This window comes from Aricia agestis, chromosome 15 (assembly GCF_905147365.1).
Source record: "Aricia agestis chromosome 15, ilAriAges1.1, whole genome shotgun sequence".
NCBI lineage: Eukaryota > Metazoa > Arthropoda > Insecta > Lepidoptera > Lycaenidae > Aricia > Aricia agestis.
The window spans coordinates 1,466,112-1,483,577 of NC_056420.1; the positions used below are offsets into that span (position 1 = coordinate 1,466,112).

The 17,466-nt window shown below is 36.2% G+C and overlaps 2 protein-coding genes across 2 annotated transcripts in view; one reads left to right on the forward strand and one right to left on the reverse strand.

Moving 5' to 3' along the window:
• Positions 1–1,480, reverse strand: part of LOC121734348 (bumetanide-sensitive sodium-(potassium)-chloride cotransporter) — a 30,414-nt gene extending 28,934 nt beyond the window's left edge. Inside the window, exon 1 of the mRNA XM_042124882.1 lies at positions 846–1,480. Coding sequence (XP_041980816.1) covers positions 846–1,223 — 378 coding nt within the window. The 5' untranslated portion in view covers positions 1,224–1,480. The remainder of the gene's footprint in view (positions 1–845) is intronic.
• Positions 1,481–3,528: 2,048 nt separating this feature from the next.
• On the forward strand, positions 3,529–13,591 carry LOC121734349 (arrestin domain-containing protein 17-like). The gene is made up of 8 exons (XM_042124883.1): positions 3,529–3,702; positions 5,112–5,264; positions 8,338–8,546; positions 8,783–8,968; positions 10,287–10,472; positions 10,787–11,461; positions 11,957–12,019; positions 13,147–13,591. The coding sequence occupies exons 1-7, from the start codon at positions 3,588–3,590 to the stop codon at positions 11,999–12,001; spliced, it is 1,569 nt and encodes a 522-aa protein (XP_041980817.1). The 5' UTR covers positions 3,529–3,587; the 3' UTR covers positions 12,002–12,019; positions 13,147–13,591.
• The last annotated feature ends 3,875 nt before the right edge of the window (positions 13,592–17,466 follow it).

Sequence of the window (17,466 nt, forward strand, 5' to 3'; positions counted from 1 at the left end):
TGATGGCTTATCAGCTATTACAATAGCTGTGGGCACACACAAGATTGTTTTCAGATTCATATTGTGTAGCTTCCTGTGTGGCTTTGTACAATTAAACCAACGTGTTGAAGTAGGTACATTTGCTTATCAGTATTGCGTCACATGTTCCTGTTGAGTACTTAACTCATTTCAGTGTCAATGCGGCTGGGCATAATATGTTAAATTAGGGTTTCTCAAACTTTTTAGTTAAACTTCATATAGGTCGGGTTAGGAAAGGGTGTGAAGCTACGAATAATAAAAACTAAGGAAAAGTAACTCCGTCAAAAAGCATACTCCACAATACTTGCCAAAAAAGTGTACCCTAGGTACACATTTCAATACATTTGCAATATTTAGGTGACCTTGAGTGGTACTAGGCTGACGTTACATGACAGATCAAAAGGAACCAAATTTAAAACGGTAATAGTATAGGAGTTACGATTCCTTAGTTTTTATTATTCATAGGTGTGAAGTTTGGATATCTCGCCACCTATGTAGTTTGACTTTAGTACCAAGCCACTTAAAACTTATCTGCCAACTTACATAAAAGTAATAACTTCCATATCATTCTTAAATATTCCACCAAATTAATTATTAATGTAATAAAATAGACTGATAGCCCAGATATTCCTAAGCAAATAAAACGATTTTGATTTAATTTGAGTGTGAAAAATAAAAATCGATAAACAATCAGTTTGCAAATAATATTATTATAGGCTACTGTGTGCCAACTGTGCGGTCATAAAAAGTTGTCCCAGGCACTAATAATGGTATACACATATATATGAGCCTATAAAAATATAGAAGTATAATATGAGTAAACTTACTTGGAATCTTGTAGATGAGGGTTGATCCTTAAATCTGGAAGGCTTCTCTGTATCACGAAAACTGCTCTTCGTCACCGGAGATCTAGTCGCTTTGACATCACCGTTACTAGGTACCAGTAACTTCTCTTTTTCTGCTTCTTTGGTCTTAAACTGAAGGCCACTTTCTAAGTCCACATCGTGTTTAATCTCAGAAGGATATTGTATGTTCCCGTTGGTAGCGGCCATAGATTTTGCTGAACTTATCTTTCGGAAGCGTCCTATTATAACGTCTTCTTCGTCTTGAACCGGTAGATTCATCTTATCCGTCGAAATTTTTCTACCGCTATTTTCTGGGTTCACGGGACTTAATTCGATATCTTTTTGTGGGGTAGCCATCATTGACTTGTAACTTCGATCAGCAAAATAAAGTGCTTAATTCAGAAAACGCATTCTATAGGACTCTAAAAAATGCTGCATTTCATTACTTTAATAACCTCATCATAAATCAACAATTGCGAATTAAGATCTTCAAATCGGATTAAATATTAAAGCGATTTAAATACTGAGAGCATTTAATTTGTCAGTATGAACGAAAATTTTAATTTATATCTAAACTTTCGTAAATAAATACGATAAAATTGTAGATAAGACCACCTTCACAGAATGCCTGAAATTAACTGACAGGTGGCAGGTGCTGACAGCCGTTCACAAGTGAATGGTGACAACTGACATTTATGACAAGTAAGACCAAAGATAAAGACAATGTCAATGTCAGATGTCAAAGATGAGTCAATGCCGCTTGGGGGCGTTGGGGCTTCATGAATGACATGAATGAAAAATGTCATTTTTCAGTTTTCATTTTTTACATAGATAAAGTATTATAGTATCTCAATTCCAATGGATTTTCATTTATATTTTTTAATTTTATTTTTAACAATCTTAACTAGATGGCGTAAGGATAAACACTTCTAGATTTTCTATTGGTTCTTCACCGATCTGAAATTATCTGCAGGATGGGTTGTGTTTCCAAAAAAATATCAGTGTACTGTCAAGTGTGACAAATCATTTGTTAATTTTATTAATATTTTATAAACCTAAGCGATCATTGGCCTAAGTGATTAGGCCAGTATACTGGTAATAGTTTAGGAACACGCTGACATAATAAAAATTTGTCAAACTGAAAACTGACAACTGAAAGCATACAGAAAGAGTTATGGCGGCCATAAACCATTGACATTAGTCGTGTTCGTTTCGTTTTTCAATGCAAACATTGTGCATGCGCAAATTACGCGGGGTATATATACCCCGCGTTCCAGATGACGTTAGAAACGCTCACGCTCAAGACCGTAGTTTTTCCCGTTCCACTAGCATGTGAGCGTCAGTGATACAAACCCAAGTGGAACAGATTATGGAGCGTTTTGAGCGTTTTGAGAAAAGTTTAAAAAAAGAACTAAGTTTTTTTTTTATACATAGGTACATTGAACCGAACTTGGATATTACGATCCTTTTCTTCAAGTCGCAAATAAAAGTAATTTTATTGTTTATAGTTACATTTATTTTACAAATAAAATACATAATATTATATTTGTTTCGTTTTTAGTATGACATTTTTTTAATTAAGTAATCATATTTTAATATAGTTAAACTTTTATTATATTTGAGTTTTCACATTGAATCATATTTCAAATAACAAAACCACATACTTACTTTGAATATTGACTATTACCACAATAATATTGTGGTTACTATTACCACAACTAACCTAACCTAACGTTTATATGTATATTATACATATAAACGATAGGTTATATTTTTATTAATATACCGCCTAATGCTTAGTCAAGTACAATCAACAGGTATAGGAGAGATGAAAATTAGTATTAATTATTACATTTTATAAGAAATCATTTGACCTTTCATTTAAAACAATTTATTTTTCAATCAAAATATTTCATAAAATGTTATTTAATTAAAATATTATTCGTAATGAAATAATATAAAGTTTTTTGTCTCTATTCTCTCCTGAAAACTTTTCGAACATGGCTTTCGCGATATAGTTACGTTAAAATTAAAAAAAAAAACTAGAACGCCACTTTGACCCATCTTCGTCAAGACTCAAGGGTCGTTTTGAGCGATAATGATGACGTCATGAGTGACGTCATAGCCGCGATCAAAACGACCCCGGTCGCCAAAGGGAACGGCAGAAGGGGACGTTTTGAGCGTTTTGGTCAAAATTAACGTCATCTGGAACGCAGCCATACTGTTGCATATGTTTATGACAATCAAGTCGTACCAAATGCATTAATCAATGTCAATGTCATTATCGAGGTCAAAACAGTCTGAATGCTACATAGAGCAAAGTCCTTTAAGCCACTCTGATGGCGGCTCTCGACATAGGCGAACGCGTTGGCCAACTGGGCGCGTTGGCCAATTGGGCCAACGCGTCTGCAGACGCGTTGGCCCAATGTGTAGAACGGGCGTTCGCGCGTTGGCCGTAGGTATTTAGACGTTGGCCAACGCGCGAACGCCCGTTCTACACATTGGGCCAACGCGTCTGCAGACGCGTTGGCCAACGCGTTCGCCTATGTCGAGAGCCGCCATATGTCGAGAGCCGCCATATCATTGGCAACTCACCGAGGCGGCCATTTTTAAAAGAAGAAGAAGAAGAAATCGGCAATTGTCAATTGTCAAATTTGCACGGTGCACAGCGGTTGGGGAATTTGGGATTATTTTTAGTGCTTTTCTATTAAGTAAATACCCAAAATGGGGTTTGAAGATGGTGAAATAAGCTTAGACAGCCCAACCGGGTCTTATTATGCTGGCTCAACAATATACGGCAAGCTTATTTTCCATGAAAATAATGTTCAACAATTTCGCGGTACGTACAAATTAAAGAACACGCCCTGTGGGCTACATAACTGAATATTCGACAGTAGTTTTAACGATGGCCTTGTAGGATAACAATAAGTCGTTGTATAGTTATAATTTTTTGCAAACTGAAATTGAACTCACTCATGTTGTGAATACCTTGGTACTTTTGTTAATCATTTATTATTTTTTATTTAATTATGGTGCCACACAGACCCTGACAAAGGGTTCTTATTAGCCTGTAACTGACCCAATGATTGCCACCACGATTGGGTCAGTAATCATAAATAAATATGGCTTTATACTTTTGAAATTGCCTGTATTAGTCTTATGTTGTAACAGCCACATACCATAGAAATGAAGTTGCAACTTTTGTCAATCACTGATCCTTATTATTTTTTATTTAACTATGGCGCCACACAGACCCTGACAAAAGCTCCTGTAACTGACCCAATGATTGCCATCACAATTGCGTCAGTAATCATAAATAAATATGGCTAATACTACTTTTGAAATTACTAGTGATGGGACTCGAATCACATTTGATTCGAATGATTCGAATCATGACATTTATATCTCGATTTGAGTCAGTTTTTAAATTGGTTCGAACATAATTTGATTCGAATTGTCGAGTTGATTCGAATCCACGAGCTGATTCGAATTCACGAGCTGATTCGATTCCATGAGCTGATTTGAATCACGTCAATGCAACGCCCTGCAAAAGATTAGTATGAGTATAGCTATCTATCTTTAACTGAAGATACGTTATTGAAAATGGCCATAAGGAGCTTTCCGCACTCGCTGGCTACACATGATATAGTTCCCAGCAGTGGAATAAGAGAAATAGCTTATGTCCTTTCCAAAGGTCTATACTAACTCCTATCGAAAATGATTCGAAAACGAAAGCGTAGCAGACACAGACAAAATGATAAATGGACAGCTTTATTTCGTTGTAGTTATGTCTTTCTGTATGATTATTGATTTCAATCGTGATTCGAATCAAAGATTTGATTCGAATCAACAGTCTATTCGAATCAAAGGTTGATTCGAATCACGATTCGATTATTTTCGTGGTGATTCGAATTCTCAATTTTGATTCAAATCCCATCACTAGAAATTACCTGTATTAGTCTATGTTGTAACAGCCACATACCATAGAAATGAAGTTGTATGAGTAACATATCAAACAGTATTTTCTTTATTACTTTGATTTGAATTTTTTTGAATTTGAAGATTTTTACCTGTCTATGGTCAAGCTATCCTTTGGGATGATAAAAATGTTGGCAGTCTTATGTATCTTGTATGTCCCAGACTCCCAGTATAGTGCCAAATCTACAGATTTGATTTTCCTGTTGAAGTTTTCCTGAGGTGTTCTATGACTTGTTTCACTTGTTACTTACTTTAAATATTACATTTCAGGCTTATACGTAAAGTTTAAGGGCTACTGTAAGGTACACTGGACAACGACTCACACAAGGACTGTAGATGGGGAGAGGAGAACCCACCATGAGACTCACGAGTCAGAAGAAGAATATGTTCACCTAAAAGTTTATCTTCTCGGTGGTGAAAGTGGTAAGTTGACACACTAATCCACCTAATGTTATAATATAAAGTCTATCTGTCTGTCTGTTACCTTTTCACACCCAAAACCACTGGCAATTTTTATGGGTATGGAGATATTTTGACACCCAGGAAAGGACTTAGGATACTTTTTATCCCGAAAAAAGGTATGGTTTCCGCGCGAACCAGTTTTGGCGCAACGGAGTTGCAGGCGTCATCTAGAAGTAGTAGTAGACTGTAGTAGTGTGAATTGATAGTGTTAGGTCCTTGATGGAATACCGCCTATTTTTATAAGATTCTGTGCCTCAACTCTAGCATTGCCATTATCAATTATTTACAATAAGTCTTTAGGTGAAGGCTGCTTTCCTTCCTTATGGAAAATAGCATGTATCACACCAATTTACAAGGTCTGATGTCACAAATTATCGACCGATTAGCATACTCAGTTGGTTTTCCAGGATTTTTGAAGGTTTTGTACACGAACATATCTTTAGCTCTGTCAAATGTAGTCTCAATCCCAGACAGCATGGATTTGTATCAAATAAATTTACTAATACAAATTTACTTACGTACACGACATTTATCTGTAATTCCTTTAACGAAAATATGCAGACTGATTCAATTTATATTGATTTTTTCAAAAGCCTTTGATAGAGTAAACCATGATATACTACTTGAAAAGGCTCAACATTTGGGTATTCATGGTAATCTCCTACGTTGGTTATCATCTTATCTTCGCAATAGAACGCAACTGGTGGCCTTAAGAGGTTTTGACTCGATACCTATTGCAGTGACATCTGGAGTACCTAAAGGATCCAATCTTGGTCCCCTGTTGTTTCTTTTGTTTATTAATGATCTGCTTTATATTATAGTTAGTGAATGTTTGGCATATGCTGATGATATAAAAATTTATCGACGCATCAAGTGTGTAAATGATTGTTTGGCCTTACAGAAAGATATCAACTCTGTCGTTCATTTGTGTAAAAAAATCACATGTCACTAAATATAAAAAAATGCAATTTGATATCATTCACCAAAAGTAAAAAGGCTTTAACGTATAATTATGAAATTGATGACACCTCAATAACACGTACTAAAGTAGTGTGTGACATAGGAGTCATGTTTGATTCGGATATGTCCTTTAGACACCATTATGACATCATATGCAGTAGAGCAAATAAAATGCTTTCATTTATTACCCGAACTGCCAGACTGTTCAAAAGTACTGAAACATGGATTGTACTGTATTCTGCCTTGGTAAGATCGATCTTAGAATATTGCTCGTCAGTGTGGTCCCCAATATATCACATTCACGTTGACAGGATCGAGTCAATTCAGCGTCGTTTTTTAAGATCATTGTGTGCTAGATGTGGGATCAGACGGAAGATCCCGTTATACGAGGACAGACTTACTAAATTCTCCTTAATGAGTCTTGAAGGCCGCAGACAGATGTTGGACCTATGTAATCTGCACAAAATAATTAACGGAACCATAGACAGAGATTTTGAATCAGATATCTATTAAAGTTCCTACCCGATCCGTGCGTATACCTCAACTATTTAACATCCCTAAGTATAAAAACAATGTAGCTAAGAATAATCCTGTTCAAAGAATGTGCTCTCTTTACAATAGTATTTGCTCAGATTTTGACATATTCCATAGTAATAAGCATAAGTGCATCAAAAAAAAATTCATGTTTCACAGTAATATATTATTACTGTGAAACATGAATTTCCACCAAGAAGTTACGGTACATTCAATATCATAAATAATAATACAATTCATATAAATTATAATAATTTTGACATCTATAATATTATGACTTTATGTTCCGTACACATTTTGTTCTGTTCTGAATGACTTTCTACAATATAATATTTAATTTTTGCTATATTGCTATATTATTACTCAATTTTTTACTATATTTTACTGACATGTACTTATAATCTTATAATTTACAATTTTAAACACTAATAACCAAACAATGAAATTTACTTAAAAGTACAATATATACTTAACTAGCTGTTGCCCGCGACTTCTTCCGCGTGGACTTCAGTTTATAGCGCGCGATGTCAACAAAATTGGTGTCAAAAGCTTTTATAAAAATAAAAAAAAAACCTGGTACCTACCCCTTAAATCAAAACAGCTGTGCAGTGTGCACATAATATTTAATTTTTTTTAATTAAACTTAATATTTTATGCCAAATTAAGCTTATTTAGCCCCCCAATGACACAACTTTACCCATAAACTATTTATCATTGATAGGTTTAAACTGTAAGGTTACGTCACTGCATAGATAAAGTACTGATTTATTAAATAACTTAAAAAAGACATAACAATCGAAAAATATCCAAAATCAAGTGTAAGATAATACCACCTCTTATAGAAAGACTTTTGGGCAAGCATTAGCACGATGTAGGAGACGCACGGAGCCACCTAGTATGAATTTTTGGAACTAACTTAATTTGAACAAATTTACGCATTTTTACCCCCTTACAACGCTTTTTTCCAGTAAAAAAGTAGATTATGTCCTTTCTCAGGCTTTAGACTGTTTACAAAATTTCATTACAATCGGTTCGGTAGTTTTGGCGTGAAAGCGAGACAGACAGATAGACAGAGATACTTTCGCATTTATAATATTAGTATAGATTTTAAATAATTTGTAATGAAAAAATGAAATAAAAATGTTATGTAATATCATAGTTTTAAGTCTTCTTTTATTTTTAATTATGTTTAAAATGTAATACTTAATTAACTTTGCTTAAAATTATATACAATCATACTTTATATTATACTTACCTACCTGTAATTAATGTTCTTTTAGTTTAGTATGTAATTAATTTGGTATTGTAGTTTGTGGAGCTTTTATTACGAATGTCGTGTCACCTGCTAAGGGTACATGCATCAGAAAAATTAATAATTAATGTGCTTGTTTTAATAATGTTTAGATGTATGTACTGTTTGGTGTCCTAATTAAATAAATAAATAAATAAATACATCTAGCGAGTGTCACAAATGCGTTGCAAATCCACAGCATTTTAACCGCCCATTGTGATAAAGCCCTTATGGTTTTTCTTTTTACAGGGGAATACACTTTACAACCTGGGAGGCATGAACTGCCTTTCCAGTTTATTATCCCGCAGAACTGTCCGAGCTCGTTTGAAGGCTCAAAGGGTCATATACGGTATGAGATCAAGGCGGTTGTGGACCGCAAGTTCAAGTTGGACCATGAAATGTCGAGGGACATCACCATCATAGCCCAGCTGGATTTGAATGCTGATCCTTATTGCAAAGTAAGAGGGCTTTTATTGCTTCGTCACATAGCGTCGTTGCAACATAGTTAGCTGGGTACTCAAGAGTGTTGCATGTAACATAATATTATTATATGTGTCAGACACTGAATTAACCTGCGATAATTGTCTGATTGCAAGTGGGTTCGTGCCTTCATACTCCAAGCTCATTTGATACCGTATTATATGCAACACACATAAGAAAAGTTACTTAGCATATTTATGATTTTTTTTATCAGGAACCAATGGTGTTTGAGTTCAACGAATCATACTGCTGCTGCTGCATCAGCTCTGGGTCCTCGGAGACTGTGATAAAGCTACCTGCATCCGGGTTCGTTCCTGGCCAGGTCGTACCTGTTGAGATTGGCTGCAACACCCTGGGATCAAGTGTGGAGATCACTGAGATCAGCTTCCGTATTGAGAAGGTATTGTATCTCTCCAAACTGAATGAAAAATATTTTCAGATTGGCTCTTTCTTTGTTTGCAATGGATTCCAAGCATTTGGATTTCCGAATACGGAAAACAAATCCGGAAATCGAATACCGAAAACATGTGTATGCGGCCAGCTTTAATCCCACACATTTCTAATTTCGCTTTCAATAGTATTGAATACTTGACTAAGCGCGCAGTATTTATTATAAATCGCTAATGACCAAGAGGACATTCATAAACAAGGTATTTACGTGACATAGTTTTCAATTTGTACTCAACATGATTTATCACTACAAATGATTAACGACTTTGTTGGCTGTCAATGATTATAAAGTTTGCACTAGCCAACATTTACTGTTGTAAACCTAAGTCGGTGTTGGTGGCTTTGCAAATGCTAACTGTTTTATTGACACTACTTACCTAATGACTATTAAATCTTTATTTAGAGCTGACTAAAATTAAATTTAATTTGTATTACTATTATTTGCTCTTCATTTACTACAGTGGTATGGTTGAAATTTATTGCCTGAGAAAATACATACCTTACAAAGGTTTATTAGAAAGGTACTGACATCACAATGTAGCTTTAAAACCAGCTTAAAAAACTCGACAGTTGTACCTTTAGTGGGTCATTAATTATAAAATTAGCTGAGCAATTAGCGTTGTGTAGTTTTTATGTGTCTAAGGGCCGCGCTACACCGGAATGGCAGCGACGAAGCGAGCACTTTCAGTGTCATATGATTTTACACTTTATCTTCATTGTTGTAATACATAGTATCGTTTGAAAAATCTACGGCCGCTCGTGGCCGCTGGCCGGCGGCCGCGAGCGATACTATGTATTACAATAATGAAGATAAAGTTTAAAATCATATGACACTGAAAGTCTCGCCGCCGCTGCCATTCCGGTGTAGCGCGGCCCTAATTTGCTAACGCGCGTCAGTTGATTAAAGGACGTCGTCTTTCAGGAATTTTTGACTCTTCAGTATTTCAGTATATAAGTGAATATATCACTTCAGTAATTTTGAAGTTTTACTTTGTGTTTTAAAAAACGTTCCTATCTAAAACAAAAATAATAAAAATTATTCTTATCTATTAAAAAAAATATACCAATGCGCCTTCTTTTGTGCTTTTTCTACATAAAGATATAGCCTTTTTATTCTGACTTCGAGCTTTTTTACATTGTAGTCGCTAAATAATTACATGTTTTATAATATTATGCATCTTCCCTATTATGCCTCGTCTTAGCCGGCCCCTAAACGATCAATTGTATTGTGCAATATCACGATGTGATTTATCACGATGATATTTCAGACTATAACCTACAACGCGAACCGCAACCCCGCCATAGAGACGGAAAGCGAGAAATTCGCCAAGACCATCACTGGCCCGGTCACCTCTGACTCCCAACGTAACTGGACCTGCAACCTCGATATACCGGACGTGCCCGTCGGCAGTCTGGACTCCTGCAAGTTCATCGATATACAGTATAATTTACTGGTGAGTAAATCCTTGTTAGTAGTAGCACAGACTACAGTGGAAAAGGCTGGAGGCATATGCCAAGAGGTACAATACACTCACTCATTTACGAATGTTGTAGTTACTTTCGCGGGATTCACAAAAGTGACACTGTTGGTCACATGTTACAAGTGATGTCATTTATGTGCAATAATGTGTGAAACAAACTACCTACCTATGTGATGAATTAAGTACTGTTTCATATTATATTAACATTGTAATTCAGTATTAACTATCAAATTGCATATATCTCTCTAAGGATAGCTGTAATTATAGATAAATAAATTTATTTATAGATAAAGATCGTCCCGGACGGTTGTCACGAGGACTCGGAGGACTCCCGTCGCATCGTCATCGGCAACATACCGCTGGCGGCCTTCACGGACCACTCGCAGAACATCACTCAGATCATCACGGGACCCGTCACTAACCAACCCATGTCCAACGCCCCCAACCCCTACCCCAACCCGGCCCCATATCCTGGAGCGAATCCCCCTTACCCGGCTTCACCGTATCCGGGCGGAAACCCACCCCCAGGTGCGCCGTATCCGGGAGCGAACCTACCCTATCCTGGTGCTAACCCACCCTATCCTGGTACTAACCCACCAACTTCCTCACCATACCCCGGTGCTAACCCCCCTGCAACGTCACCCTACCCAGCTAACCCTCCGTATCCTGGTGTGAACCCCCCCGCTGCATCACCCTACCCTGCCAACCCGCCATACCCAGGTGCCAACCCCCCATACCCAGCGAACCCCCCTTACCCAGCCTCTCCATCCCAGCCACCGTATCCTGGTGGAAACCCACCAGCTAACCCACCCTACCCAACTGTGACCCCGTACCCACCAACCACCCAGATCGCCCCCCCTCCGCAGAATATGCCATACCAGACGAGCCCAAGCCTTGGTCTGAGGACGGGTACCGTTGGCTTCACCGTGCAACCTCCACAAATGCCGACACCGCCTAACCCAGTGAGTAAAGTCAATAAATCAAAAACTTTATACTATACCTAGTATAGTATAAAGTTTGGTTGTACAGCATTTTGAGTACATTGACCCGTCGCTAGTTGCTTTTAGCTACTAATATATTATATTCTGTGCTTTTAGTACCATCAGATGGACACGAATATGTTGATATCACATTGCAAGAGATTTTTAATATAATTTCTTTAACTAGGTTATTTTAGTTAAACATTGGCTATTTTAAAAGTAATTTTCGAGGGTCTTCGGCAAATCGATTTATTACGTCTTCTGTGAAAGAATCGCTTATATCTTTTATAAGTTTTCTATGAAAGTACTAGATTTTCGCTAAAAGTACTAGATAGATACTTAGTAGGGACGTCAAAATTATCCAGAGGGGGGGGGGGGGGGGGGCAGCTAACACCCCCCCTCGCTACGCCCATGACTATAAACTATAAATTGACCCTTAGACTGAGACAGTTGTAACATATTATTGTTATATTCCAGCCGGCTGCTAACCCGTACGCCACGGCCAGCGCTCCTCCGGAATAACCACTCAACTTATGCCAAGTAAGTAAACTGTCAAATTGTTTACTAGATGTAGCCCACAACTTGGTTGCGCACACAGATAAAGCTTCGTAGAGATCTGGATTAAACAATATTATTGAAATAGTTTCTTGGGTAAGTCAGGGCAATTTTAACCCATCGGTATAAGCTCACAGGTGAAGGAGACACAATAGAATAACAAAAGATTTCCAACAAGCCACGATCGAAGGATTAAGATAGGAAAATACTTTTTACTGCATTTTTTATTATGCGATATTGTTTGTATGTACTATAAGAGAAGGTGATTCCTAAGCAGATGGGGGACCTACGTAGTTTGGTTGCGTTACGTCAAACCCAGCCGACAGATCACAATTAACATTGAATTGACATGATCCGACCGACGTTGGTCTGGCAACTGCCAAGGAATTTATACGTGGGAGAGCCATGCTTCGACACGAATGGGCCGGCTCGACCGGATAAATACCACGTTCTCACAGAAAACCGGCTTGAAACAGCGCTTGCGCTGTGTTTCGCCGAGTGAGTGAGTTTACCGGAGGCCCAATCCCCTAACTCCTACCCTATTCCCTTCCCTACCCTCAACTATTCCCTTCCCTTCCCTTCCCTCCCCTATTACCCTATTCCCTCTTAAAAGGCCGGCAACGCACTTGCAGCTCTTCTGATGCTGCGAGTGTCCATGGGCGACGGAAGTTGCTTTACATCAGGTGACCCGTTTGCTCGTTTGCCCCCTTATTTCATTAAAAAAAAAAGGAATCAATTTCCTCTTAAAGAGGTGATTGACGTGCGTACGCGGACTTATGGCTCGACCATCTTAATCGCCTGCGTGTCAGCAAAGAGCCGCGAGCCGCGAGCCCGGGGCATGGTAATCCAGTGTGAGCGATTCTCGTGTGTCACCGACGCGAGCCGAGTAAGTTCGCGAACTTAAAACCCGCGTGTTTTATTTATTTATTTATATCATATAAAATATAAAATATTATACACTTAATGACTACACTTTATCACGAGTTAAGTTTGTATGTCTACCAGGCCTTTTACTTCTTTTTTGCAAAATTTTTATTGTTTGTCTATAGTTTGGTATTTGTTTAAAGTTTACTGTTTACAATATTATAACAAAAAATATTACATCTTTCCAGGTTAGTAATTGTAAGCTATCACAATCCTCAGAGCTTACAAAACTCCCGGAGAGAAGCCGAAACATTTGAAGTTGATAAGAAGAAAACATAAGCATAAGATAAGTACCTATAGATATTTTACATAAAGTGCAAAACTACAGCAAAGTACAATAATACAACAATAATTATACTAAATACTATTTACACAAGAACTAAAATTGTTGTGATATTTTATATTACAATTCCTTTATGAAAGAGTCGCTTCGCTCGCGATCTGTTTTGTGTTAATAACAATTTTTAACTAGATTCTACTATTTTATGTACTTAACAACAAAAAAAATTCTCAACTCTAACCTAACCCAACCCAAGCAACTTTGCTTGACATTCAAGCAAAGTTGATTGGTTGCTGGTTAAGTTGGTTGATATTTCATGAGAAAGAAGAAATATAGGTCGTTAGTTATAATAAATCAGTAAATTTGACTAAATCAAATAGTATAAACGCTGCATTAAAGAGTGAGCACACTGAGACGGGCCGTGCCGGGGCTCATCGCAAAAATCCGCCCCCATACAATTTGTATGGAAGCGGAAATCCGCCGGTCCGTCTCAGTGTGCTCACTCCTTTAAGGTTGTGTTAGTAGGTTTCAGGTACTACAATACTTATGAAAGGGCGAAGCGAAGTGTAATGAACGAATAGTGATATTTTACAAATAAAACGCCATAAATATACAATATGAAAAATAACTTATAAATAACTTTATATGTGCCTCATCTCAGTATAAACCAAGCCCCTAACTAATATGAAGATTTACTCTGTTTTGTCCATAATTAATTGGTTATACAATATACATATGTAGAAGTTGCTTGACAGACAAGTAGAAAACCTGTTTATGTAGATGTAGTGTTAACATTTTTTACAAAGGGGCTTTAAATGAACTATTTAGGAATTGTTCCATTGTCATTTGTATGAAAAAAGAACTAACACTTGAAAAGGAAAAAAAATGATTGAATAATATTAATTGATTATGAATAACTATTCAAAAGTGTGTTAATGCCTTATCTTTTTCAATGCAAATGACATATAAAATAAGATTTATATACATGTATTGCTAGGTATAAAAGCTTATTACTTCGTTTTAAAAAGTTTTTAAAGTTTATAGCATTTTTACTCATTAATGTTAAGATTATTTTGAACTATATTTATGTTTTGGATCTTTTTGGATTTTATGATTTTCATTTCCATGTTAATTATTACTGACATTATATCACTCTCAGTATTTATTTAGAACGAGAGTGGATATTTCATTTTCGCATAAATGATGAAAAAGATGCATTTCTTATTATTTTCTCTGCTAACGACGATTTCTGAAAGACTTATCCGGTTTTTGACGTTTTTTTTTACTAAAGCTAATTAAATAGTGCTCTTGATTGATTAACGTCAATTTTTTCACTAACGTCAATCTTTAACAAAACCTCTGTCAAAAATCATCAGATACCAATTACCAGGCAGTAGTGCTGTTACTGTAAAAATTACTAATGGTAAGAGACTTACTTTGCCTACCTCCCTCCAATGATTACCTCCAATTCTACTTATACAGATATGTTACGTCCATACTATTTTCCGGCTTAGATCTCTTCCGAACAATTTTCAAATTCAAAATTGCAAACCTTGACAAATTTGACAGATAAGTGAAACGAAAGATACGAAAACCATTTACATAAAAGAGACAGTTATATTTTTAAACGTCGAATCGTATCGCTGTCTCTTTCTTCGCTGTCATTTTCAATTTATTTAGGTAAGACAAGACGCAGCACGTTCGTGACTGCGCTCGATGCAGACTAAACAACAGACGGCCCAATTTAGCCGTATTTGAATCTTCACAACGCGCGCGGTAGTAACATATCTGCTTTGAGTTTTTCACATTGCCTACCTCAATAAAAATAACTTTTACTTAAATATTTTTCTGTCCATTTTTACAAACTTACTATTTTTGGAAGTTTGAATATGCGGTTGTTAAAGTTACCAGTTGGATTTTTAAATTTTGAATTTGATTTAAATATAATGTTCTAAAAGGGGAGCCATAGCACAAAAATTATATTTTCATATGATTTTATTAAATTTAGTCATAGGATTAAGAAAATTACTATTAAACCTATAAGGTGCTTTATAATATTGTCTTATTATATTTTAATGTTTGATAAGAATTTTATGAGTGTTGCTGGTTATGGGCCAGCAAACACCAAGATGCGGGACTTTTTCTTAAAAGTCCCGCATCTTGGTGTTACACTTTACGCGGCTATTGCGTTGTGAAAAAAATCGATTTTGAATCGATATCTTTATCGATTCAAAATCAATTTTTTTACTATGTAACAGCCGGGTAAAGTGTTAGGTCGGGAACGCACCTGCAGCTTACTTCTAACGGCTGTATGATGGTCAATGAAGTAAAAGTGTCTTCATCATTTTGGTGCTTATTGTAGGTAGTAGATGAGCATGGCCAGGTATAACTTTCGTAAATTACTGTTTGTCAAATGTCAAGCTTATAACAGGGTTAATTAAGAATTACCTCTATGGAATGTTGGATTGTTATATTTTGTTTAGGGTCAATTTATAATAGCGCAGAGTCGAAGCGAAGTTAATTCCCAAATACTGAACACATATAGTTCAACCTTAACTCCAGAGCGTAACGCATACATTACTTCTTCGAGGCCAATCAGCGTTGGTCGGGCGCATTCACGCGAATTCCCGCGGATGCGCGCGCCTTTTTTAATTCTCAGAAGTAATAAAGTGCGTTAACGCTTTGGGGTTAAGGTTGAATTTGTTATGTTCAGTTTTAATAATTCGCTTCGATACGCTTCGACTCTGCGCAAGTATAAATGGACCCTTATTTTTTTTCCCATGTTAATTATAATAGCAAAGATTTAACAGTATAGTTATTGCAGTATATGGCCAGTGTTTCAAAAACTTAGGAATCTCTTTGTTGTATGATTTTATAATATTGTACAGATTGTTATTTTTGTTACTTACAACATCAGATACGCATTTACTTAATTTACTTTTTTATACTATTTATTATCGGTTAAAATTTAATAAGGGTTAGATTACACCAAGGTGGATTACACAAATCTCTGTCAGTAAAAAATGTTTTTTAGGCAGTCAGTGTCTTAGGGGGGTATTACATTATCATATATATGTATATGATCATTTCTATGATCATATATAGGATCATTTGATCATATCTGCGTATTACACTATCATATATCATTGATCCTATTTTACGTCATATGTGGTTTCAATAGCCAATGGAGAGCGCTAACGCTGACAGGTATTGACGTCAGGGTTACTAGATCTCAGAGAATTCGATTTGTCAAAAGACATCGTCATTTTTAATATGGTTTGTATTTTGTTATTTCAACAAGATTATCCAAGTATATAATTAGAAAAATAATTACAATACATTATTTGAAACGTATTAACGAACAAGAAATTAAAAACTTTTTTATATTAAATAACTGGCAACACCTATTTCTATGACCGTATCCAATCTCTCAGCAAATGTCAAAAATCTTTGATCAAGGAAGAAATGAATCATATGTCTATATTACATTATCCAATATCATTGACTCAATGATCTCGGATGCAATATATATGATAATGTAATACCCCCCCTTAATGAAAATGGTCTTAAGTGTAGAAAGTGTGCCTTTACCACGCTTTCAAGTGGTATTTTGTCCTTAAACTTGTGCCATAGATAACCTAATAATAAGAATGTGACGACCTCTGTGGCTCAGTGGTGAGCGCGTTGGTAGCTCAAGCCGGGGGTCGCGGGTTCGAATCCCGCCGACGGAACAAAAAGTTTTCAATGTTCCCAGGTCTGGATGTGTATTAAATATGTGTATGATATAATAAAAATCTTAAATATATGTATAGTATAAAAGTATTAAATATATTTCCGTTGTCTGGTACCTGTAACACAAGTCCTTTAGGTACTTAGCACGGGGCCAGACTGACGTGGTGTGAAGCGTCCGTAGATTAAAAAAAAAATGTTAAGGCCTAAGGGCTTTACAGACGATTCATCTTGTAATCAGTGGCCTGTTTGAACTTGCAGCTGCAGGCAGGATTGTTAGGAGCACCAGTGGACCTGTTCCTAATCATTTTTGTTCAATCATTTTCACACTTGCGTCACAATTTACAAATATTGATAATATAATTTTGTTGTTATAATTTTACACCTCAAATGCAGGGCTCGATCGAGATAATATTATGGATAATAATTATTTTCGAAAATTGTTTCAGAGGCTTGTTAAAGGATTTTTGGTTTCTGAATTATTCTGGTCTTGAAAAGG

Coding starts and splice junctions, on each gene's coding strand:
- LOC121734349 (XM_042124883.1), top strand. CDS start 3,588: ATGGGGTTTGAAGATGGTGAAATAAGCTTAGACAGCCCAACCGGGTCT. Junction 8,969..10,286: donor TCAGCTTCCGTATTGAGAAG/GTATTGTATCTC, acceptor ATGATATTTCAG/ACTATAACCTACAACGCGAA. Junction 11,462..11,956: donor TGCCGACACCGCCTAACCCA/GTGAGTAAAGTC, acceptor GTTATATTCCAG/CCGGCTGCTAACCCGTACGC.